The 25,761-nt window shown below is 40.0% G+C and overlaps 1 protein-coding gene across 1 annotated transcript in view; it reads right to left on the reverse strand.

The window, feature by feature from the left end:
• Nucleotides 1–25,561, reverse strand: part of nadka (NAD kinase a) — a 120,673-nt gene extending 95,112 nt beyond the window's left edge. The window contains exons 1-2 of the mRNA XM_073819021.1: nucleotides 25,398–25,561; nucleotides 24,020–24,192 (exon numbers count right to left, since the gene is read on the reverse strand). Of these exons, the coding sequence (XP_073675122.1) occupies nucleotides 24,020–24,192 (173 nt within the window). The 5' untranslated portion in view covers nucleotides 25,398–25,561. The remainder of the gene's footprint in view (nucleotides 1–24,019; nucleotides 24,193–25,397) is intronic.
• Between the last annotated feature and the right edge of the window lie 200 nt (nucleotides 25,562–25,761).

The following is a 25,761-nucleotide window of genomic DNA, read 5'->3' on the forward strand; positions in this document are numbered from 1 at the left end:
ACCCACAACTATCACACAGCTGAAGAGGCTTATCTTGCTACGGTGAATATATGGTTCCATGTGGAGAAAACACCGCTGACGGAATCACTAATGGAACACACGTCTTTGGAGACTGTGGCACAACAAAAGACAAGAGCTAAAAAGACCCAGAGATCGACAGACATAAGAGAATGTCAACAGGCATATAGAAGTTAACTGGAGTCTGCCTATGCCATCTACAACTAGAAAGTGCTGGAGGTTATTCACTTGCTTGGACTGTAAACTGTTAGATATGTGTTGATTTTACTTCTCTCTTCATTTTGCTCTGTAACAGCACACTACGTCGGACACGTGAGTTTAGTTATGTTTTTGTATTTCTCATGTAAAGACGATGGGGCTCTGATCACCACGGTGGAACAAAAGGCTAGCAAAAAAAAAAGCAAAAAAAGTTCTTTCAGTATTCGGCCGAATAAGCGAAAAGGCAGAATAAATTATAGCAAACAATGACGTGACTCAATCAAATAGAGGCAAGCACTAATGTAGCAATCATGTCGGTAGTGTGGAAGCATTTATAACTGTTTAGAACTGCATCGCATGTTTTTGATGAGAAGAGAAAGGGGTGGTTGTTGCTGATTACTGTATGATGACTAAAATTGCGAAATGGTCTTGAACCATTAGTAGTTAAACAACAGAACATTATGTTGTCTAATACCTGCATGAATATTATTTATTCTGACAGCGCTGCACAAGCTCGTTAGCCAGGGTTCAAAGTCCAAAGCACGAGAAAACTCTGCTGCTGTCAGCAAAAAGTAGTACTGAGGTCTTCTTGTGGGTTTCCGCCAAAATATAAGTCAAAATTCATAAATGTTAGCATTATAATTTTACTGTTGTTCTGTAAAATAAAATAAAGAAAAAAATATTGATAACGTTCAGAACAACAGCTCTATTAATACAGTTATTATAACATTCTCCTATCCTCAGCAAGTACATTAAAAAACACATGCCTGGTTCAAGAAGGGGTCTTAAAAATGGCCAAAGAATTTTACTAACTTATTAATTTAAAGTTAAATTGTGCTTTGTTGGTAGGCTATAATGTCTACTAGAATGTAAAAAATGTTCAGTGTTAAGTAAATATTTTTAAATTGGTGTTTTGTAATTGATTTTTTTTTTTTTTTTTTTTTTTTTTTTTTTTTTTGTTTAAGCAAGACAAAACGGTAAAAAGCACATTTTGGCTATTTAATGTATGCAATGGTGAAAATAAATGGCAAAATACATGGGGGAAAATTAGAGATGTTCCGATACCCTTTTTCCCTTTCCGATACAGAGTCCATGTGATATCAGTGGTTCAACAGCAATTTTATGAAGCTACAAGAATATTTTCTGTGCACAAAGAAAAATAACAGCTTTAGTCAATAATTTCTTCTCAAGGACTGTCTTTCGGTATTATGGAGAGTACCGTGAGGCATACGTGTGGAGCTGCTGATGTAGAACACACTACGCCTTGTTCATGAGAAGAGCACACGCATACATCGTGGTACTCTCCATAATAGCGGAAGATGGTACCTTGGTGGAGAAGAACTGTTGAATAAAGCCATTAATTTTGTTTACTTTTCTCTTTTCTCTTTGAAAAATGAGCTAACATTACCGTTAAAAAAAGTTAAAGATTGAGCTAGACACTCGTGACTGGCGCGTTCTGTGGAATTCGCCCTGTCAGCAAAGATTCAACATAATGGCAAGCTGTGCCACAATAGACACAATATTTACATATTAAAAATACACCCGTTTAAAATAAATACAAGTTTTGCTTCATGAAGCCGACTGTTGGCAACCGTTTGTGAATAGGCATAGGTTGACTCGATGATAAACTAGCAGAAAGCATTAAAGTGTTGTACAAAAACTGTTATCTGGAAATATTACTTGTAAATAAATATACAAAACAATTTGCTAAACTAAATCGGTGTTCGTCTGAGGCGAGGACAAGGAGACTGCTGAATTTTTCACATTTTTGTGCAAATTGGGTTCGCTTCTTCTTTTATGGCAGTTCTCATCCTTCTTGGGTGATGCATGAGCGCCACCATCTACTCCGGAGTGCCCCGTGGTGTCAAAACTCAATTTTATTGTGTTCACTTTTATGATTAAATCAGGCTTAATCAACATGAGAGATATGTTTATATTCAATACTCAAAATTAACAATTGAAATCTACTTAATTGAAATATGTTCACAACAGAAATATAAACGAATTGTGTTGTATAAACGTGATTCATTTTTGAAACTTATGTTCATTTTTTTCAGTGTACTAACCCTGTATGAATTGATAGAATTATTTTATGGTGTGCTCCAGACTTATCCCATAATTAAACATGAACAAATATATACAGTGACCTAGAGTATTTTTATGATCTGACATACATTTGACAGTCATTTTTTTATAGTTAGCATTACTAATTCTGGTTTTCTGATGTACATCAGCACTGTTTATAACAGAGAATTCTGAACAGAATTTGAAAGATTCTCACTAGATCCTGCAGCAACCTTATTCATTGTTCACTGGATCTCACAGCAGTAACAGTGTCGCGAAATCAGCTTTGGCTACCGAAAAAAACTGTTCTGGGTTCGTGCAAGTTCGTTTGCATTGCAGTCTAAGCTGATAAACAGTCAGCGCTGAGCAGCTCAAATGTAGCGGGTTAATTTCGCTTTTGTATCGTTTGCCGTTTGATGTTTCTCATCTGATACAGAAATGGCAGCCCTTATGAGTTGAACAACGTGGTGGTCGCGCCAGTGCGACCGTTCACGTAAATTAGTCGCACCGGCAGAAAAAATGGTCACAGCCTGGCGCCCTGTAATATTACTGTAAGTGTCACACGCGCTTCAGTACGAGTAGTAAACAAAATCTGTGCCACACAGAATTCACATTTAAACAGTCGTTTTGTGGCTTAATATTAGTCCACATCGCAATTTTATTTAAGTGTAATGACCCACTTTTGATTAATGACATTTCGTGTTAAACTGTAAATTCCGTTTCATGACTGGATTTCACGATTTCGTCCAAGTTTTCCGCATCGCGGAAATCATAAGGTCCTACATATGAGACATGTCACCATTTTACTGGCTGGATGGTCAAGTCTGAGATACTGCCAAACAGTGGACATACTGCTAGCACGTTTGTATTTCACTTTTTCTTCAGTGAAGAAAAAGTGGCTTCCAATTTGCTAGCAGGAATAACTTGGGTCTTGTTTAAGAAAATGGTATGGGATCGGTACGTGGATTCAAGTACTCACCGATTCCGATGGTAGAATTTTTTGTGATATCGGTGGAATTTCCGATACTAGAATCGAAATCGGAACAACCCTATCGGTTATCGGCCCAGTGTTTAATTTTATTCGGCTTTGGTCAAGAATTTTCATTTCGGTGCATCCTTAATTTGCACTCTATTTGGAACCCTTAGTACAAACCATTAGACAGGAAAAAACAATCCAAGGTATTATTATAAAACAAGCGGAACATAAGCCTGCTACGCGGATGACATACTGATTTGTCTTGGAGAACCAACCAAGTCTTTACCTTAACTCATGAAACAATTTCAGAATTCTGGCTTTCTTTCTGGATATAAATTAAATATTGGGAAAACAGAAAAAAATATAATTATAATCCTAAAAATTAATTTTCGTTAAAATGCCGTACAAAATCTTGAATATTAGGTATCCATTTGACAAAAAAAAAATAGAAAAAATACAAAGAAAGAATTTTAGTCGACTAACTGTAGAAATTAGAGAAGATGTAACCAGATGGAATTTCATTACTTTTTTTTTTTGGGGGGGGGGTTTAGTTCAAGGATTGAAGCCATTATAATGAACATATTACCATTTATATATCTATTCCAATGTTTATCTGTACAAATAACTGCAAAACAATTCATAGAACAGGATAAATTGTTTTCATGATTCATTTGGCAAGGGGAAAAGCTCAAAGTATGTTTTAAAACCTTGCAGTTGCCAAAGGATAAAGGGGGTAGGCTCTTCCTTCACTAAAGGATTATTATATAGCAGCACAAATTAAGACAGTGGTGATCTGGTGTGACCCGCATTATCATGCTCCGTGGAAGGATATGGAAAGTTATATTTCAAAGAATATCCCTATGCAAGCCATATTAACAGATAGCAAATTACGACAATATATAGAAATTATAGAAGACCCATGGACAAAACTCACTTTAAATGTTTGGGCAACAGTGATAAAAGAATATAATTTGTTGGAATACAGCACAGTTTTGAAATGATTTGCTCACGATTCAGACTTAACCCCAAACAGGTTGGATAACAGATTTAAATTGTGGACAAATAAGGGAATTACTTGTTTTTGCACCATAATTGAGAAAGGAGACATTTTAAACTCTCAACTAATAAAGGAAAAGTTTTTTCTAGAAAATCTGGATTTTTACAAATACCTCCAGGTTCAAAATTAAAATAAAGTAACAATTATATGTTCTGTGAAGAGCCGTGGCTGGGTCTTAACTTTTTTAAAGAATATCTAGGGGATATTCATCACCCACTGACGAACCTGAGAAAGCAATCAAGGATTTTATGGTTAAACAGCTCAAACTTCCGGAAACTGTTAACAACATTACTTTTCACCGTGTTCACCGTCTAGGTCAAATACTCAATAACGCCACCCGACCCCGCCTAATCACAGCCAAATTCAAACATTTTAAACAAAAAGAACTGGTAGACTAGACATCAAAATAATCAGTAAAGTTCTATTGCCTCTGAACCGATTTTGGGTCAACCTCGTTAACTTTGCGACATCATAACTTTTGAACACAGATGACAAAAAAAATGGCTTAGTTTTGTCTGTTCAGCTCAGTCTAGAGATCATCTGAGCCTAATTTGAGAAGAATTGGATCAACTTTGAAGGAGGAGTAGCAAATAGACTGATTACAGTACTTTTGTAAGGTATTCAATGTGATCAGCGTGATGAGAGGAATCATGTGTACTAAGTTTAATTTTTCTAGATTTAGGGGTTCAGGAGTTATTAGCATTTTAATTTTGAATTTTGGACTGGTGGTGGCGCTATAGTTGGTCCTAGGGACTCCAAATTTGGTCAGATTACTGTTTATGGTCATGACAATATTTGTGCCAATTTTCATCATTTTCCTATATTGCGTTCATAGGGCTGCCATAGACTCCCATTGGCCAAGAAGAAGAAGAAGAATAATAGGAAAACATAAATTATATACATATACATATATATACACATATACATATATATATATATATATATATATATATATATATATATATATATATATATATATTAATTAGGGGTGGAGTCGAACCCGAATACGGTATTCGGAAAGGCACAAATAGTGTGTTTTTTACGAATACTTATTTCGAACAAATACTTTAAAAAATATTTGTATTCGGGAACAAGAAAAACTTTATCTCAAAAAGCTACGTTTCCTCATGAGACCGCAGTCAGTGCATGCCCGCGTGAGTGAGTGACATTCAGGAGTCGGGGGGTGGGGTTAAAAGAGGTGACTGACACAGGCTGCTACACACAGAAACAGCGAAGACTCAGCTGGGTGAAAAAAGACTTCACTGCATCACTATTTTTGTTGAATAGATTTTTGTACCTTAACTGGGTTCTGGAGGCAGTTTATAGCTTTTGGGAAGCAGTTCACATGCGCGCTCAAGTTCGTTGTTTCACATGTAGACGCGCGGTATGCGCACTCATAATGGAAGCGACGCGGACACGGTGCAACGCTCTCGTTTTTTCCAGGCGCGTCCACGCCGCATCCAGATAAATACAGGTCATGGTTGCTTAGCAAGGCAGACGCCACGCAAAAGAAGTTCATTCAGAAGAAGAACAGTTCTTTTAAGTATTATTTGTATTTATTCTGTCTGTTCAGTGTCCTCCAACAAGGATGGGTGGTGGTGGGGTTCATAATGTCCACAATGGTATTTTATTAGTTGAGGTAATGGCTGTTATGTTATTTTCTTTTCAATGGCGTTCCTTGTTACATGTTCAAAAACATCAACCAATATTGCATATACATAATTATTATAATGAATATAATTAAAGAATACTTACACTCAGGGTCCGAAAATTAACACTCGCCACTCGCCAAATCGAGCAAATTCTCTGTCTGGCGAGTTAAATTTAAAGCGCCATCCGCCACATGGCGAGTAAATCTTTTCACCAGTAATGTTAATCAATATCAGTCTCGCGGATCTCTGTGATGCTTCCCCGATCGGGCCAGTGCTGCCTTGTCACTAAAGTTTAATTTGCCGTGCACAAATACAGTCTAATGGTGCGTTCACACCGAAAGCCAAGCGAATATGCGCATCGAGTCACTCGCTGTAGTTTTTCCCGTCACTAGCGCTAATAACAAGAAGGCGCGATCAACCATGGCAGAGATAAAAACGATCGCTGCTTTGTACCTGTTGTCTAAGTCCTAAATACACCAGAAAGCCAAATGCGGACGTGTCTGGGTTCACAGCACAGTAATGTATCACAGATATATCTCAAGAATTCTTCTATAAACAAAGTGTAGAGAGAGTGCAAATAAGAGATTGATCTTGCGGATGTCAGGGAAGCAAACGGACAACAAGGTGAGTTAAGTGATGGTAGTTTATTGACAAACAGCAGTGCGAGAGTGAGCAGGTTGGTGGGTCAGGTGAGTAAGAGGTTCACAGGCAGATGAATTGGATACGCAGATTGAAGACAGATGACTGATATATTTTCCTTGCAGGAGGACTGGATGGCGAGCCGCGATGGCCACGCTGGTGTGGCGGTGGACAGGATAGCTTATGGCACACACCCACGCTTGGTTCGCTTGGAACTGGACAAGAGGATCTGCACAGAAGACTCGGAAGAAGATCAAGGACAGGTGAGTAGAAACAGGTAAGTAACGTTTACCGAAGACTTTGATGAAGGTAATCGTTGAAGAGAGAAGCGTCCGCTGATAGAAGAGCATCCGCTTGAGTCCGTGTAGTCGAGACGAGCCCGGACAATGAGTGAAGCGTGGGGTGTGTATTTGTAGGTGCCTGTGTGATTGCGTGCAGGTGAGCGTGATCAGAACTCAGGTGATGGTGAGCGTGGAGTGATTGTGAGGGAAGAACCTGACCAATCCGTGACATTACCCCCCTCCCCAGGGCCCGCTCCTGAGGGCCTGGACCTCCGGCGCCGTGGTGGCCTGCCTCTTCCTCGGGGCGCCGGTTGCTCGGGATGACTGGCGTGGAAGTCCTCCAATAGAGCCAGGTCAAGGATGTCGCCTCTGGGGACCCAGGATCTCTCCTCTGGGCCGTATCCTTCCCAATCCACCAGGTATTCAAGAAGACCACCACGGCGTCGGGACTGCAGAATCTCACGAACGGAATATACCGATCCTTCTTCCAACAGCAATGGGGGAGGGGGTTCCTCTTCTTGGTCAGGTTCTGTGGAAGAGACAAGAGGTGGGTGCCATGGTTTTAACAAAGAAACATGAAAGGTGGGATGGATCCTGTACTGAGGGGGTAACTGGAGCCGGTACGTGACTGGATTGACCTGTTCCATGACTGTGAAGGGACCAACAAACCTGGGACTTAGTTTTTTGGAGGGCAGTCGCAGACGGATGTCTCGTGTCGAGAGCCATACCTTGTCCCCTAGGACGTAGACTGGAGCTGGAATCCTTTTTTGGTCGGCGGTGGATTTATATCTGCGGACTGCCCTCTGCAGATGGTGATGAGCTTCGTCCCAGACTCTCTCGCTTTCCCGGAACCAGTGATCCACTGCGGGTACCTCAGATGGTTCACCATTCCAGGGAAACAGAGGAGGCTGGAATCCAAGGACGCACTGGAATGGTGTGAGGCCGGTGGTCGCCTGCCGCAGTGAATTCTGGGCATACTCCGCCCAGCCCAGGAACTGGTTCCAGGAATTCTGGTGAGCGTGACAAAAGGTCCGGAGGAACCGCCCCACTTCCTGGATCTTCCTCTCCGTCTGGCCGTTGGTCTGCGGATGGTAGCCAGATGAAAAGGCTGACGGCCACACCTAGGAGCTTGAAGAAGGCCTTCCAGACTCTCGAGACGAACTGGGGTCCCCTGTCGGACACTATATCCTCAGGGATGCCGAAATACCTAAAGACGTGGTTAAATAGGAGTTCTACGGTTTCAAAGGCAGTAGGGAGGCCTTTCAGGGGTATCAGCCTGCAGAACTTGGAGAAACGATCCACTATCACGAAGACACAAGTGTTCCCATCCGATGCAGGTCCGTCATGAAGTCGACTCCTAGGTGTGACCAGGGGCAGTTAGGAACTGGCAAGGGATGGAGTTTTCCGGCGGGCAGATTTCTGGGTGTCTTGGATGTGGCACACTCCTTGCAACCTTTCACATACCTTTTCACATCCCTTGCCACGTCCGGCCACCAGAAGCGTTCGGATAGCAGCGAGAGAGTTTTGTTGGCCCCAGGATGTCCAGTGCCCGGAGAGGTATGTGTGGTATGGATGAGATCTACCCGTTGGACCCGAGGGATGTATTGACGGTCTGGTGGACAGCCCGGCGGAGGTCGTGATCGGGAGTGGCGACGGCTGGAGGAGCTGTCCATTCGATTGGGCTGACAATGATCTTCTTGGGGAGTATCGAGGAAGGGATTTCAGGAGTGTCTTGTGAGTCGCTGATTCGGGAAAGAGCGTCCGCTCTGACGTTTTTGGAACCTGGACGATAGGATATGGTGAAGTTGAACCTGGAAAAGAAGAGGGACCATCTGGCTTGCCGGGGACAGAGTCGCTTAGCTGCGCGAAGATACTGCAGGTTTTTATGGTCGGTGAGTACTTGAAATGGATGACGGGCGCCCTCCAGCCAATGTCGCCACTCCTCCAGGGCGAGCTTGATGGCCAAGAGTTCTCGGTTGCCGATGTCGTAATTCCTCTCCGCTGGGCTGAGCTTCCGGGAGAAGTAGGTGCATGGATGGAGTTTTCTGGGTGTTCCATGATGCTGGGACAGCACTGCTCCAACTCCAGAAGTGGAGGCGTCCACCTCCACCACGAAGGGACGGTCTGGGTCAGGATGGGTTAACAGGGGTGCTTGGGTGAAGGCGGTCTTCAAGGATTGGAAGGCTGCGGCTGCTTCAGATGTCCAGATGATGGTTTTGGGTTTGCCTTTTAAGAGGTTAGTGAGTGGAGCGGTGATGATGCTGTACTTGTTGATGAACCGTCGATAGAAATTGGAGAATCCGAGGAATCTCTGGAGTTCTTTCACGGACGTTGGAGTGGGCCAGCCAGTTACAGCAGACACCTTCCCCTCGTCCATGCGGACCCCCTGTTGGTCGATGATGTAGCCTAGGAAGTGGACAGACTTTAGATGGAAAGAGCATTTCTCGGCCTTCATTAAAAGCTGGTGTTGACGGAGTTTGTGGAGGACCTCCGCAACGTGGTGCCGATGTTCCTCTTCACTCCGGGAGTATATAAGGATGTCGTCAATGTACACGATGACAAATCGGTGGAGGAACTCCAGGAGGACTTCATGAATGAAGTTTTGGAATACGGAGGGGGCGTTGACCAATCCGTACGGCATAACGAGGTATTCGTAGTGGCCAGTTGGAGTTACGAATGCGGTCTTCCACTCGTCCCCCTCACGTATTCGCACCAGATTGTAAGCGCTGCGGAGGTCCAACTTGGTGAAGATGGTAGCCGTTCGGAGTTGCTCAAGGGCCGCAGGGACGAGAGGAAGGGGGTATTTGAAGGGAATGGTGCTTTGATTGAGGATCCTGTAGTCTATGCAAGGCCGCAGCCCTCCATCCTTCTTCGCCACAAAGAAAAAGCTGGAAGCGGCAGGGGAAGTGGAGTGGCGGATATATCCTAGACTGAGAGCCTCCTGGATGTATTCCTCCATGGCCTTGGTCTCCGGAAGCGACAACGGGTAGATCTTACCTCTGGGCAAGGGCGCGTTGGGAATCAGGTCAATCGCGCAGTCCCATGGCCGATGTGGAGGTAGCTGGGAAGCTCTCCTGGGGCAGAAGAGATCTTGAAATTCGGAATAGATTTCGGGGATAGTCGTAGATCTTTTTTCCAGAGGACTTTCAATAGACGTGACGTAGATGGGTACTGGACGTGGAATAGGAAGAGGACGATCTGGAAAACATTCTGACGAACACTTCTTCCCCCATCTCATTACTTCTCCGGAGCCCCAAGAGATGATGGGATCATGCTTCACCAGCCACGGGCGCCCTAGAATGATGTCCATGTGAGCACCCTCCAGAACCAGCAGCTGGATGTTCTCTTTGTGGAGCACTCCGACTTGAAGTTGGATGGGTTCGCATTTACGCTGGATATGGGGTCTTACTGAGAAGGCGTTGGTTATGGGTTGTATCTGGTAGAGGTTGACCGAGGCTTTGGTGTGGAGCTGGAGCTGACGACAGAGGGAATCCGAGATGAAATTTCCTGCTGACCCGGAGTCGATGAGCGCAGGGACTGAAACAGAAGAGTGAGGTGTGGTTAACTGCACATTTACTGTGAGGGGGTTCATACTTTCTGCATCCGACAGGATGACACTCACCGCAGCTCTGATGGGACGAAGTGGGCAGCTGAGTCGATTATGTCCACCGGCTCCACAGTATAAACAAAGACCCTGGGTCAGCCTCCTCTGTCGTTCAGCTGCGGACAGTCTACCAGATTCTAGGATCATTGGTTTTGGTTCTGGAGGGCTGGCGGGTGTAGTTGGAGGGAGGAGTGTAGCACCTTTGAGTTCCGTTTGGGATTGATACGACTTCATTCTGTCTGAACATCGGAGAGATTGCTGTATAAATCTTTCAAGACTCATCGAATCGTCCAGTGCCGCCAGTTGGAGACGTAATGAGGGTTCCAAACCAAGCCGGTAAGTTGTTAGCAGAGATCGTTCGTTCCATCCACTTGCCGCCGCTAGGGTGCGGAACCGAAGTGCATACTCCTGAGTAGTCATCGTACCTTGCGAGAGATGATAAAGTTGCTCGCTGGCTGAGATACCACCATCCGAGTGGCCTAAGACCTCTTTAAAGTGGGAGACGAAGGCTTGTAGGGAACGAGTGGCCGGTCCAGCTTGGCTTAGAATTGTGTCGGCCCATTGAAGAGCGGGTCCTGAAAGTAGAGAGACGATGAAGGCGATTTTCGATTGATCTGTAGGATATAGAGAGGGTTGCATGGTGAAAATTAATGAACACTGCAATAAAAATCCGCTGCACTCCTCCGCCCCGCCAGAGTAGGGCGCCGGTCGAGCCATGGGACTGGAGACTCCAGTATTCGAAGAAGTGAGCGGTGGTGACGGCGCCGGAGGTGCAGATGGTGTGGATGAGTGAGCTGCGGTCAAAACTTTTCGCAGCGAATCCGCCAACTCCTGAAACGGATCGTGTGCACTCATGCTGTTCACTGTTTTCGGTCCGGGCTTCTGTCAGGGAAGCAAACGGACAACAAGGTAAGAGAGTGAGCAGGTTGGTGGGTCAGGTGAGTAAGAGGTTCACAGGCAGATGAATTGGATACGCAGATTGAAGACAGATGACTGATATATTTTGCTTGCAGGAGGACTGGATGGCGAGCCGCGATGGCCACGCTGGTGTGGCGGTGGACAGGATAGCTTATGGCACACACCCATGCTTGGTTCGCTTGGAACTGGACAAGAGGATCTGCACAGAAGACTCAGAAGAAGATCAAGGACAGGTGAGTAGAAACAGGTAAGTAACTTTTACCGAAGACTTTGATGAAGGTAATCGTTGAAGAGAGAAGCGTCCGCTAAAAGAAGAGCATCCGCTTAAGTCCGTGTAGTCGAGACGAGCCCGGACAATGAGTGAAGCGTGGGGTGTGTATTTGTAGGTGCCTGTGTGATTGCGTGCAGGTGAGCGTGATCAGAACTCAGGTGAAGGTGAGCGTGGAGTGATTGTGAGGGAAGAACCTGACCAATCCGTGACAGCGGAACAGAGAGCGTCATTGATTATAATAGAGCTTTGTGATATCGGAAACTAAGATGAGTGACAGCTTTTAATATTTTTTTATGGGAGTTTGTAAATGAGATATTGATTTAATACAGCAGTTAAATCAACAAGAAGTTATTATTAAGTGACTTACATTGTCTGACATTAACACTATGGCTGATTTTCCGTCGTCAAAATTATTCTGGACCAAGTCACACTGCTGTGTTTGATTGTAGATGCGCAACGGCTCTGCGCGTCTCCATTCAAACACAGCGGTGTTTCTTTTATAAGTGAACATGTGTTTTTAAACTAATCTAATGAAATTATTCAATTTCCCATTCATAAAGAGAGTCACTTGCTTTATTCTTGAATGAACCATGCATTCAAACGAATCAAATGAATATGATTCAGTGATCAATTTCAGTTTCGTGCCGCCACCTGCTGGCATATATTTTTAGTTATTGAAATCTTAAATACTTCTTTAATCCTTTAAATTATCAATTGTATTTAAAGAAAAGTTATGCTGAATAAACAGTGTATGTATAGTTATATTTGGCTTTTGACACATTTAAAATATGTGGCTAAGAAATAAATATTAACTTTTTTTTCTTTTTGGTGGGGCCAGTAAAAATTTTGGCAGGGCAAGTAAAAATCTGAACCACTGGCCCGATCGGGCCAGTAGAAAAATTCCTTAGCGTTGAACCCTGCTGTGACACAAAGACTGCGTCAGAAGCAGGAGGCCAGATTTCATGGACAAAGAAAACAAGTAGTCTGACTAGATCAGATAGTTCGTTAAAAACATTTCCAAGTTATAATAAAAAATCTAAAATGACCAAAAAGTTGTTTTTCTTATTAATGTTTTAATTGTCACTCCTCTCTGTCCGGAGCACACATAATATACAGGATAACGTGCTTTGGATATATCTGTGTTAAATCGTACAGAATTTTGGCAGGTAAAAAATAAGCTTGGCCGGTGTGTCAAAAACTTAATTTCGGTCCCTGCTTACACTATAACGTAAATTATAAGTGTAACATACAAAAAAAACAGGATTTTATACCTATTTTGAATTTTACTCGAATACAAATACAAATACTTTTCCCCCTCAACAAATACAAATACAGATTGAAATACCGGCTGCTTTGCACACCCCTAATATATATATATATATATATATATATATATATATATATATATATATATATACAAAAAAAACTGTAATATTGTGAAACATTATTGCAATTTAAAATAGTGGTTTCCTATTTTAATATGCTAAAAATAAAAAAAATAAAGAATATCTGGTAACACTTCACAATAAGTTTCATTAGTTAAACAATAGTTAATGTATTAACTAAGATGAACTAACAATGAGCAATACATTTGTTACTGTATTTACTAATCTTTAATAATGTTAGTTAAGAAAAATACAGTTGTTCATTGTTTGTTCATGTTAGTTCACGCTGCATTAACTAATGTTAACAAGATTTTAATAATGTATTAGTAAATGTTGAAGATTAATAAATGCTGTATAAGTGCAGTTCATTATTAGTTCATGTTAACTAATGTGGTTAACTAATGTTAACTAATGAACCTTATTTTAAAGTGTTACCGAATATCTCTTTGGGTTTAAGACTTTAATCTTTCCAACTTATATATTATCTTATATAGGCACAAAAAACTTGTAACACTCCAAAGACAAAGGAAAATATGAAATCGCATCATATGACCCCTTTAAACTAATTAAATGCAGGGGCTAAATTGGGTTGGGGCTTGTGCTGGTAAGTCATCAGTGGACTGTCCTTGTACATTTTCAACAATATAGGCTATATTTTTAAACATTTTTCTTAGTCTTACTAATTCGAGCAATGATGCAGTGTGGGTGATTTATATGAACGCATCTCTGAAGGGAACCGGATGTCTTCAGAAAAGCAACTCGCACATTTTTTTTTTTTCAGAGGACACTAATGTTTCTGAGCTTTCAGTGTTATTCGGAGCAGACTTCTACTGGTAAAAAATTTACAGACTTTCTTGTAGCCCTGTAAAGTATTTTTGGATGGACTGTACAAGGACCAATTCCCATTCCCAACAGACACAACATGCATGCAAATTTGTTTAGAAGATGTACAGATTTCAAAACAGTTGCATGCCTTTTGGGAAGTAGAGTCATTTGGCATTCTGAACAAGACAGCTGAAAGTCCAGAAGAAAAGAAGCTCTACAACATTTTAACCAGACTGTAACCTTTAAGGATGGATGTTATCAGGTTGAGTTACCCTGGAAACCAGTTAAACCAGAAGTACCAAACAACTTTAGGGTGGTTAAGAAAAGGTTTGAAAAGTTGCAAAAAAGAAAAGCAGATGTAACATTTTTCACAGAATACAGAGATGTGATACAAGACTATTTACAGCAAGGCGCTTGTGAAGATGTTCCAGTGCCTGACTCAAAAGTAAGAATTACAAAAACAGATACTGTAGAATAGATAATTAAAGCTGAAATGTTTTGCGTGTTTGATGCATAAAAAACCCCTCATTGGTTCTCACATGTCAAGCACGCATGTTGAAACTTCCATTTTCCATTTTTAATGTGTGTAAAATAAAATTTCTTTTCAAAAGTACTTTTCAAGTTGAAAATAAATTTTAAGCACTTTTTCCGCTATTTGCAAATGAGAAATTATGTAAAGAAAAATACTCCACAGTTTATAAATAAACCTGAAAATCATATTATGATTTTATCTTATCTTCTAATCCTGAAACCAGACATTTGGTATCTTGCTTTATTCGTGTTTTTGCAACAGTGGTATGTACTAAGCACCTTGTAGCAGTCTGGTTTACTGAATTGAATGAGGAAGTGACTGATGAGATCTGGGAAGAAGCCTTGTTGAGAATAAAGAGTTGTTCGGTAAATTCGAGATTTAAATTAATCCAGTTCAAAGTTATACACTGTCTTCATTATTCCAAAACTAGATTAAATAATTTTTTTCCTTCTATATCTTCTCAATGTGATCGATGCAATAGAGCGGAGGGGACACTGGCACATTCATTTTGGTTTCGTCCTATTCTGTATGTTTTCCGGTCTAACATTTTTTAATTGTTTTCTATTCTTACAAAATTTATATTCAACCTGACCACAATCTGGCTATTTTTGGCTATTCTGATGTAATGGATGCCCCTCCTCATACTGATCAACAGGCTCTAATTGTAGGCAGCCAAAAAAAGTGATACTACTCAATTGGAAATCTCCACAAGCTCCTTGTTTGCAGAGATGGTTGAATGAAATGCTCTACATTATTCAAATGGAATAGTTACATATTGATGAGCTTTCCTCACAGAAAAAATTTGAAGCCATACGGGGACGTATCTTGAGATTCTTGGAAATGTAATTTCTGTATTCTGTAAACCTCCCCTTCTATTTTTATATATTTCTGTACCAGGGATGGAAATTAACTTTTTTGTCCACCGGCCAGTGTGGCTGGTGGATTTCAAAATCTACCAGCCACTAAATGTTTTTACCAGCCACTTTATGTCTTTAACCGACAATGTGTAGCTGCATGTTAATACTACAAGATCTACTATACTTGAGCAGTTTATTTAATCTCAAGTCTCAATAAAATACTGGCATTTTCTCTCTCTCTCTCTTACAAACCCAGGGATCAAAGCAAAAAAAAAAAAACAACTTCTGACTTAAAATTTTACGCCACAAGATGGAGGCAAGAGACTATATTTGAGTAAGTCTTTAAACCGTTCATTCAACTACACCTTCAAAAACGCTTATTTATTCAAAGAGAGACGTAATGAAACACGATGTTGAAATCATTTTAACTTTAATCGCCACTTTGAAAGGCTCAGCTGACCAGCAGAGCATCGATGTTAAGACAGAGATTTCACTTTCCTTGGACATGACAAGCTAGTTTCACATACATACCTGACTCGGTCTGAAAGACAGACGCAGGTAATCGCACAAGCTCAGACGATCTCTCTCTCATTCGCTGTCTGTTTAGGCTTGTTAAGTGCATATCTACTGAGCCTCATAATAAACACATTATGTTATCATTACTAACTTATTACTAATTTAATATTCAGCACACAGGCATTAAGTGAGAAGGGCAAATCCTTAGGAAAAAAGAAAACAGGCAAATATCGCGGTTGCTGCGGTTGTTGCATTCGTCTGCGGTTATGCACGTCAATAGCGCGGTATTGCGATATTGCGGTTATCGCGACAGCCCTACACACACCCACTTTATAAGCAATGTTTTCCTTCTTATAGTGCGTGTCCTACTAATTTAAAACATGTTGAAGCATCTTCTGATCAATAATAAAAAATTCTGATAAAAAATTAGCCGAGGTGATAATTGACTCATTAATGTGATTTATAGTGGCAGTTTCTTTTTATCTTTGTTATGGCATTTTTTTTTTATTAAATGTCATTATATGTCAATTAAAAATATATATTTATTATATTTTATTTTTTTAAATTTCTAATTAAAACAATTTAATAGCAGAATAAGACAACTATATTACCAATCATATAAAATTTGTATTAATAAAAAATAATTTGTACTACAGAGGTGGCAGTGGCACAAAGGAACACAAAAGTGGCTTGCAGGTGCAATTTCAGACATTTAATGAGGCTCAGGGGTGGCATAAGTGCAAATAAATTCATGTTGAGATAAATGTATTAATATAATTTTTTTAATATAGAAATATTACGTTTTAAATAACTAAGTATAAGTTACAATGACATTAAATCGGCCAGCAGGTGGCAGTAAGACAAATGATTCGTTTGAACGGCTGATTCATTCGGGAATGAAGCAAGTGACTGACTGTCTTTATAAACGGATAATAATGAACTGAAGATTGGTTCAAAACGCGCTTTCATTCATGAATGATACACGTCACTTCCTGTTTGTCGTAGCGCACACCTTCAGTTGAAGCTCCGTCGAGTCAAATTACTATTTTCTATTTTTTAAACCTAAAAACAATTCTATACACCATCATTTTTGTTTTTCATAACATGTGAATATGTGACCCTGGACCACAAAACCAGTCATAAGGTTAAATTTGACAAAACTGAGATTTATACATCATATGAAAGCTCAATAAATAAGCTTGTTATGGCTTTGTTAGGATAGGACAATATTTGGCTGAGATACATCTATTTGAAATCAGAAATCTGAGGATGCAAAAAAATCAAAAAGACTGAGAAAATCACCTTTAAAGTTGTCCAAATTAGGTTCTTAACAATGCATATTACAAATCAAAAATTACATTTTGATATGTTTACAGTAGGAATTTTACAAAAAATCTTCATGGAACATGATCTTTACTTAATTTCCTAATGATTTTTGGCATAAAAGAAAAATCTAAAATTTTGACCCATGCAATGTATTTTTGGCTATTGCTACAAATATACCCCAGCGACTTAAGACTGGTTTTGTGGTCCAGGGTCACATATACCCCCTGTCGTGTTGTACAACAAAAACAATCGTAACGCCTTGCTATCATTAGTTTTTATTTTTGCTTTCCCAAGTCTGCTACTAAATTAGCTTATAGCCCGTTTAGCATTGCCAGCGCTGTCGCGGCTAGTCTTGCATACATTGTTTATTCTCTATTCACACACATTTCAACTGTTTACTCACTGTTACTTGCTTTAATGGCGAATTTGTGTCTACCTTTGAGTGCAGGTGAAGACACGTTCGAGCTGCACTCGGTGCTGGTGGAGCTGGAGGCCGTGGAGAAGCAGATCCAGGTGCTCCTGGCTAGGCAGATCGAGCTGCGCGAACGAAAGGCCGCACTCGAATCTGCCAGGGTAAGTGTACAGCTCGATCATAACACTCCCATAACCTCTACCCCGTGTGATTCTCTGCACAGGTCCGGCGCACCCAGGACGCGATCCTCCCAGATGTTGTTCACTCCGGTGCCGGGACACCACGGACCCTGGGTGCAGCAGCAGCGGAAAATGCGAGCCAGGCCCCGGGCGAGGACCTCTCCCCCTCCGCCGCCTCCGGTCTTCGAGATCTCCACCTGGAACCGCTTCGCTCCCCTCCGCGAGACGGAACGCGACGCTGTGATCGTCGGAGACTCCATCGTCCGGTACGTTCGTGCTAACTTAGCTAACGGTAAAGTGCACACTCGTTGTTTTCCTGGTGCTCGCGTTCTTGATGTCTCTTCACAGATACCTGCCATCCTGAAGGACGATGTGAGCGTCGGTGCGATCGTCCTGCACGCGGGGGTGAACGACATCAGGCTGCGGCAGACGGAGGTCCTGAAGAGGGATTTCGGGAGCCTGATCGAGACGGTATGCAGCACATCGCCCGCGACGAGAATCATCGTGTCAGGACCGCTTCCCACGTATGGACGTGGACACGAAAGGTTCAGTAGACTTTTTGCTCTAAATGAATGGTTGTTGTCATGGTGTAAAGAACAGAAACTGCTCTTTGTTAATAATTGGAATCTTTTCTGGAAGCGCCCTAGGCTTTTCCGCGCTGATGGCCTGCACCCCAGCAGAGTCGGAGCAGAACTGCTGTCGGACAACATCTCCAGGACGCTGCGCTCCATTTGACTAGTAAGCATATCTTCAAATAGTTGCGATGATGGCTTTTGTTATGCACATTTAAATGATAGTATTGGTGCTGTCCAATCTATAAAGACTGTGTCTGTTCCTCGAATAGTGAGGTCAAAACAAAAATTTAATGCAGGATCTAGAACAAATCTAATCGTGATTAGACCAGAAAAATGCACAATAAATGAACAAAAACAATTTTTAAAGCTTGGGCTCCTAAACATTAGATCACTCGCACCCAAAGCACTTATTGTAAATGAAATAATCACAGATAATAGTTTTGATGTACTCTGCTTGACTGAAACTTGGCTAAAACCAAACGATTATATTGGTCTGAATGAGTCTACTCCACCAAACTACTGTTATAAGCATGAACCCCGTCAGATCGGTCATGGCGGTGGTGTTGCAACAATTTATAGTGATATTTTCAATGTTACTCAGAAAACAGGGTACAGGTTTAATTCATTTGAAGTACTTCCCCTTAATGTTACTCTGTCAGAAATGCAAAAGAAATCTCTCCTATCTCTTGCTCTGGCTACTGTGTATAGACCTCCAGGGCCGTATACAGATTTCCTAAAAGAATTAGCAGATTTCCTTTCAGACCTATTGGTTAATTTTGATAAAGCATTAATTGTTGGAGATTTTAACATTCATGTTGATAATACAAATGATGCATTAGGACTTGCGTTTACTGACCTGTTAAACTCTTTTGGAGTCAAACAAAATGTCACTGGGCCCACTCATCGTTTTAATCATACACTAGATCTAATTATATCGCACGGACTTGATCTTACTGATATAGATATCGTACCTCAAAGCGATGATGTTACCGATCATTTCCTCGTATCGTGCATGCTGCGTATCACTGATGTTAACTATATAGCTCCGCGCTATCGTCTGGGCAGAACTATTGTTCCTGCTACCAAAGATAGGTTCACAAATAACCTGCCTGATTTATCTCAACTGCTCTGTGCACCCATAAACAAACATGAACTAGACAAAATGACTAGTAATATAGGCACTATCTTCTCTAATACATTAGAAGCTGTCGCCCCAATCAAGCTAAAAAAAGTTAGAGAAAAACGTACTGTGCCATGGTACAACAGTAATACCCATTCTCTAAAAAAAGAAACTCATAATCTTGAGCGTAAATGGAGAAAAACTAACTTAGAAGTTTTTAAAATTGCATGGAAAAACAGTATGTCCAGCTATAGACGGGCTTTAAAAGCTGCTAGAGCCGAGTACATCCACCAACTCATAGAAAAAAACCAAAACAATCCAAAGTTTTTATTTAGCACAGTGGCTAGATTAACAAATAACCAAACACCTCCTGACCTGAATATTCCTGCACAGTTTAATAGTAATGTCTTTATGAATTTCTTTACTGATAAAATAGACAACATTAGAAATACTATAACTAATATAGAAACTACAGCAACTGATACTTCAACATTAGTCATTACACCCGAAGAAAAACTGCAGTGCTTTACAACTATAGAACAGAAAGAATTAAATAAACTTATCACCACATCTAAACCAACAACATGCCTATTAGATCCTGTACCCACTAAATTACTAAAAGAGTTGTTACCTGTAGCAGAAGTACCGCTTCTTAATATTGTTAACTCATCGTTATCTTTAGGCCATGTCCCAAAACCATTCAAACTAGCGGTTATTAAACCTCTAATTAAGAAACCACAGCTAGACCCTAGTGAAGTGGCAAATTACAGACCCATTTCTAATCTTCCATTTATGTCTAAAATTCTAGAAAAAGTTGTGTCTGCTCAATTGTGCTCCTTCTTGTAAAATAATAATATCTTTGAAGAATTTCAGTCAGGTTTCAGGCCCCATCATAGCACAGAAACTGCACTTGTAAAAATCACAAACGACTTGCTACTTGCGTCAGATCAAGGCTGTGTCTCATTGCTAGTTTTACTTGATCTTAGTGCTGCGTTCGACACTATAGATCATGACATACTCATAGATCGATTACAAAACTATACAGGTATTCAAGGGCAGGCTTTAAGATGGTTCAGATCATACCTGTCCGATCGCTATCACTTTGTTTATTTAAATGGGGAGTCATCGCAGTTATCACCAGTAAAGTATGGAGTGCCACAAGGATCTGTCCTAGGTCCTCTGCTATTTTCAATTTACATGTTACCCCTTGGTAATATTATTAGGAAATATGGGATTAGTTTCCATTGTTATGCTGATGATACTCAACTATATATTTCAACAAGACCAGATGAAACTTCTAACTTAGCAAAGTTAACAGAGTGTGTTAAAAATGTGAAAGACTGGATGAACAATAATTTTCTACTGTTAAATTCAGATAAGACTGAGATATTACTTATTGGACCAAAAAACAGTACACAGAATCTCTTAAACTGCAACTTGCAACTAGACGGATGTACTGTTATTTCCTCTACAGTCAAAAATCTGGGTGTTATATTAGACAGCAACCTGTCTTTTGAAAATCATATTTCCTATGTTACAAAAACAGCATTCTTCCATCTAAGAAACATTGCTAAGCTACGGAACATGTTACCTGTTTCTGATGCAGAAAAGTTAGTCCATGCATTCATGACGTCTAGACTGGACTATTGTAATGCACTACTAGGTGGTTGTCCTGCTTCTTCAATAAATAAGCTACAGGTAGTCCAAAATGCAGCTGCTAGAGTCCTTACCAGATCAAGAAAATATGATCATATTACCCCAATTTTACAGTCTCTGCACTGGCTACCTATTAGGTTCCGTATCACTTACAAAATATTACTTCTTACCTATAAGGCCCTTAATGGTTTAGCTCCTGCATACCTAACTACACTACAATACCTACGCTACAATCCCTCACGCTACCTAAGGTCGCAAAACTCTGGACTTTTAGTAGTACCTAGGATAGCAAAGTCCACTAAAGGAGGGAGAGCCTTTTCTCATTTGGCTCCCAAACTCTGGAATAGTCTTCCTGATAATGTTCGGGGTTCAGACACACTCTCTATGTTTAAATCTAGATTAAAGACTCATCTCTTTAGCCAAGCTTTCACATAATGTATCTCATAACGTTGTACTTCAGTTACATCTGATCAAATGCACATTAATATTCTTCAGCTTGGGCTAAACACATCATTTTTGTTTGGTTGGAAGTTGGAACAGCAGCTACGCTAATTATTTCTCTATTTGTTTCTCTGTCTCTGCCGTAACTAGGATTTACACAAGATTCAGTCTGGATTCAGAAGAAGAGATGATGCCAACCCCTCAGAGGACCGCAGATGATGCCAGCCTTGAAACAACATACAGCACTACATAATTTTCCTACAAGTTTGATTACAGCACATAATCATTGCAATTAGTGTTCATCATCTGTTTGATTACACAGTTACTAATTTTAACATTTATATCATATGTACATCGACTTAACATACAGTATTCACCACTAATAAGCTACTAAATATATTGTAGTAGCCTAAACTTTTGTACAGCTGCTTTGCAACGATTTGTATTGTGAAAAGCGCTATACAAATAAACTTGAATTGAATACACCGCTTGTTTGCTTTTAGAGATGCGCAGCGGCTGAGCTGTTACTTATCTAGAAATATTTTCATTTAAAGAAATAGAGTAAAATCAGGCAATAGAGTTATTGTCAGACAACTCAGGTCATTTGATACTTTCTTGTTATTGAACTGTTGTATTAAATCAATATTACATTTGCTTATTCCCTTAACAATTGTTTAAATCTGTCACTCTCCTTTTCGCGTTCTGTGGGCGCACAGACAATAATCTATAAGAGAGCGCACAAATGAGTCTCTCTTTCACTTTAAATAAGCAGGACTCAAAAGCACGTGCAAATGATTGATTCCAATGTGTATTAATACCCGCGCCAATATTCTAGCTCTGCTCTGTGTTCTCTGCTAAATAACTAACTGTGAATGATGCCGAGATGATTTTTTGGTTTGCCGTCAGAACAACAGGAGGTGAAGGTGTGCCTCCGCTAAAAGTGTCCGCCGTTGTCTTCTTCGTGTATTTTAACGGCAGTTCGCAACCACCGTTAAGGTGCATTACCGCCTCACGCCGTCCGGTTGAAGTATGTTATTTTTATTTACCCGCCACGGTGGCCGATGGGTGAAGCGAGTTTACCCGCCACAACACAAAATCACCCGCATTTGGCTGGTGGCGGGTGCTAATTTCCATCCCTGTTCTGTACTATTGTATTTATAAAACAATTGTGAATATTGTCATATGTTTATATATATTTTTAAATAATTCTGTTGCATATATTTGTTAATTGAGGTTTTGTGTGTGTGTGTGTGTGCTTGCAAATATGTATAATTTGTTATCTTATGTTGGTTACTGTTTTTTAAACTTCTAAAACTTTAAATAAAACACATAAGGAAAATAAATTAAGGAGTAAAAAGTCTTCAAACAATTTAATCAAGTCTGTACAAGTAGTTTAAATTGTACTTGAATAAAGTACAAATACCTCAAAATAACACTTAAGTACAGTAATCAAGCAAAATTACTCAAGTATTTTACACTCATTGGTATTGTCAGCTAAAACTTTACAGACACATTCATTGGGAAACTTGAGACATACATCTTGTAAAAAGGGACATAATAGATTCCCGTTTAATAATCACTGAAAGTGTTTTTATCTTTCTTTTATTCAGCTACAGTGATAGCTGGATGTCTTTTTCCATATTAGGGATTTTCTGGAATGTCATAAGTTATATCACTTCTATGTACCTTTCAGGAACCCTACTTTTGCTATAGTAATGAACACAACTTTCACACACATCTGTGATAGATAAACCGCAGTTTATCATTCAGTTTAATAGCATGAAGTTAAAGAGTAAATTTTATCATTCAGCTGTGCGCATGCATTTCAGATACTTACATTATGTTTTAGTTCTGTTCATGCAAAAATTGTACATCCTTGAATAAGCAGGGTTTTACGACAACTGTTCAGGTAATCAGGTATGACCCATTTAAAGGGCAGCCAAAATTACATTTTAAAATCTGTTTAAACCTATTAGAAATGTATCTTCATACTAACAAGTAAAGCTACATATTATGAGTTTTTATTTATTTCTGTAACTTTTCTTGGTCTGAATATATTACTTTTACTCTATATTATTCAAATATTCCTCCATCCAAATATTACAGTATTATCTGATAAACAAAACAACAACAAACACATCTTATGCTCACACAGATAAAACAATTATATCAGTAAAATGCCAGTATTTCATATTAAAGATTCTTGTTTCATGATGAAAGCCTTTTTTTAGCAGTAGTGGCCACACAATGAGTAAGCGGCTTTATCAATGGTTTGAGCGGTTTGACTCAAGACAAAAGCGCTTATTGTAAGAGAGCTGTCATCATCTGCTCATGTGATAGTCAGTGGTTGTCCTGAGGAGGGATCAATCATGAGCTGCTGAGAGTTACGGAGAGAATGGAAAGGACTAACACCTTCTCAGTTGAAACACATTACCAGACAAGACTAAAGGCACTTAGACTATCTATTGATAGTATAGACTATCTTAAATGGAATGTAAGTCTAACTTTAGTCTTTACCTGAACTTAGCAGAGCTGGGTGCTGATGGCATAGACATACTCCTGGCTTTAGTTCTGTTCCCTTTTCCATGGAAAGGCTCCTCACTGCAATCACAGGCCGAGCAACAGTAGGGAAAAGGCTCCGAGCTTGCATCTGACTTTAGCGTCCACTTAGACTCTACAGAATCTTCCATCTAGATGCAAAAGGAACAACACAGCACAGATATAAGTTTGTATTCACAAAGAGACTGGATACACACAGAAAGACACATCCTGGCAAGTTTCACTCAGGCCTAGCAACATACCAGGAAAAGAGTTGAGAAATCACACGTAACAGTGAGGAACAATGCTCTATTTACCCTCCACCTGTTTAAACTATTAGCAAACTCTTACCCCCGGTTTCACAGACAAGGCTTAAGCCTAGTCCTAGACTAAAATGTAAGTCTGAGCTGTTTCAACTGAAATAAAATTGCACTGATTGATTTTAAAATATATCAGTGCCTTTGTTTTGTCTCAAGATGCACACCAGTAATGTTTTTTTCTAAGCATGTTTATAAAAATTACTTAAATGTCCTAATTGAACTATGGCCTAATCCTGGCTTTATTTTAAGCCCTGTCTGTGAAACCGGGCCTTAAATTATTAGACAAAAAGTAAAAATGAGGTTTTATGTATGAGCTGGGAATGTTTCCAATTTCCCTTTAATGGATTCCACCCATATTTAAGGAGTACATAAAACAAATAACACGAAGGTACACAAGAGCTGACACAAGGGGGATTGCATATTCTGCCACTGTATTTTTAGTCAGTTATATTTTCCTTTCAGAGGAACCCATGATTGAAATAGACACATCAAAACTAAAAGATCGCAGAAGAAATTTATTTTTATTTTATTTTAAGGATTTAATATAATAACTGTAGTGTAATAACTTTAGTGTAATAATATTTTAACTTTTATACTACTAAGAGGAAAATTAGCCATCTTGGCTAAATTACATGAATGAACCACTAGCAACATTTGTAAAAATTAAGTTGATGAAATTAAATGTCACTCAAGTGGTCCCCGTTATTTGAAACAGGCCATTCTATTTACTAGACAAAAACTAACAAGACAAGAGAAGATCTGTAGAATGACCATTTATTACTACGAAAAGCAAGGAAGTTTACACTGATTGTCCTTTCTTGTTTCTAAGCTTGCGAACTGTCTTAACAGCATTTGCTGTCGCGATCCGAGTAAAAATAATTCACGCACCTGCCATGGCCACAATTGTACGCGTCATAACACGCTGTGGTTATAAACCCTTAGTTTTACAGAATATGTTATGAAGTAAACGCATTTAAGCACAGATTAAGTGCCTTAGCTGCTAATGTGCCAGCTGAGTAGCAGCAACGTTACAGTACCTCACTTAGTCTTGATCCCGATCCTTTCAAACAAACAAAAAAAACAGTTATTTAGCCCACTATGTGGCTAGCAATACAGCAGGCGTTATCCCCTTTGACTCTGAATGTAGGATATTAATACTTCCATTGCTACATGTCTCGGGACGGATACAGGGCTAACCGGTTCAACAGTCTCTTCTCAGCTGTCATCTGTACACGAGCGCAACACTTCCTAGATACGATATGAAACCTGCGCCCATTGGATTATTCATAAAGGCGGGTCTTGCTTTAAGTAATTAATATTCATTACTTAAAGCGTCCGTCGCCAAGTATAATTTTTTATGAGTAAAATAGATTTTAAAATATCTCACACATTAATATGAGA

The sequence above is a fragment of the Garra rufa genome, chromosome 15 (assembly GCF_049309525.1).
Source record: "Garra rufa chromosome 15, GarRuf1.0, whole genome shotgun sequence".
NCBI classification, from domain to species: Eukaryota; Metazoa; Chordata; class Actinopteri; order Cypriniformes; family Cyprinidae; genus Garra; species Garra rufa.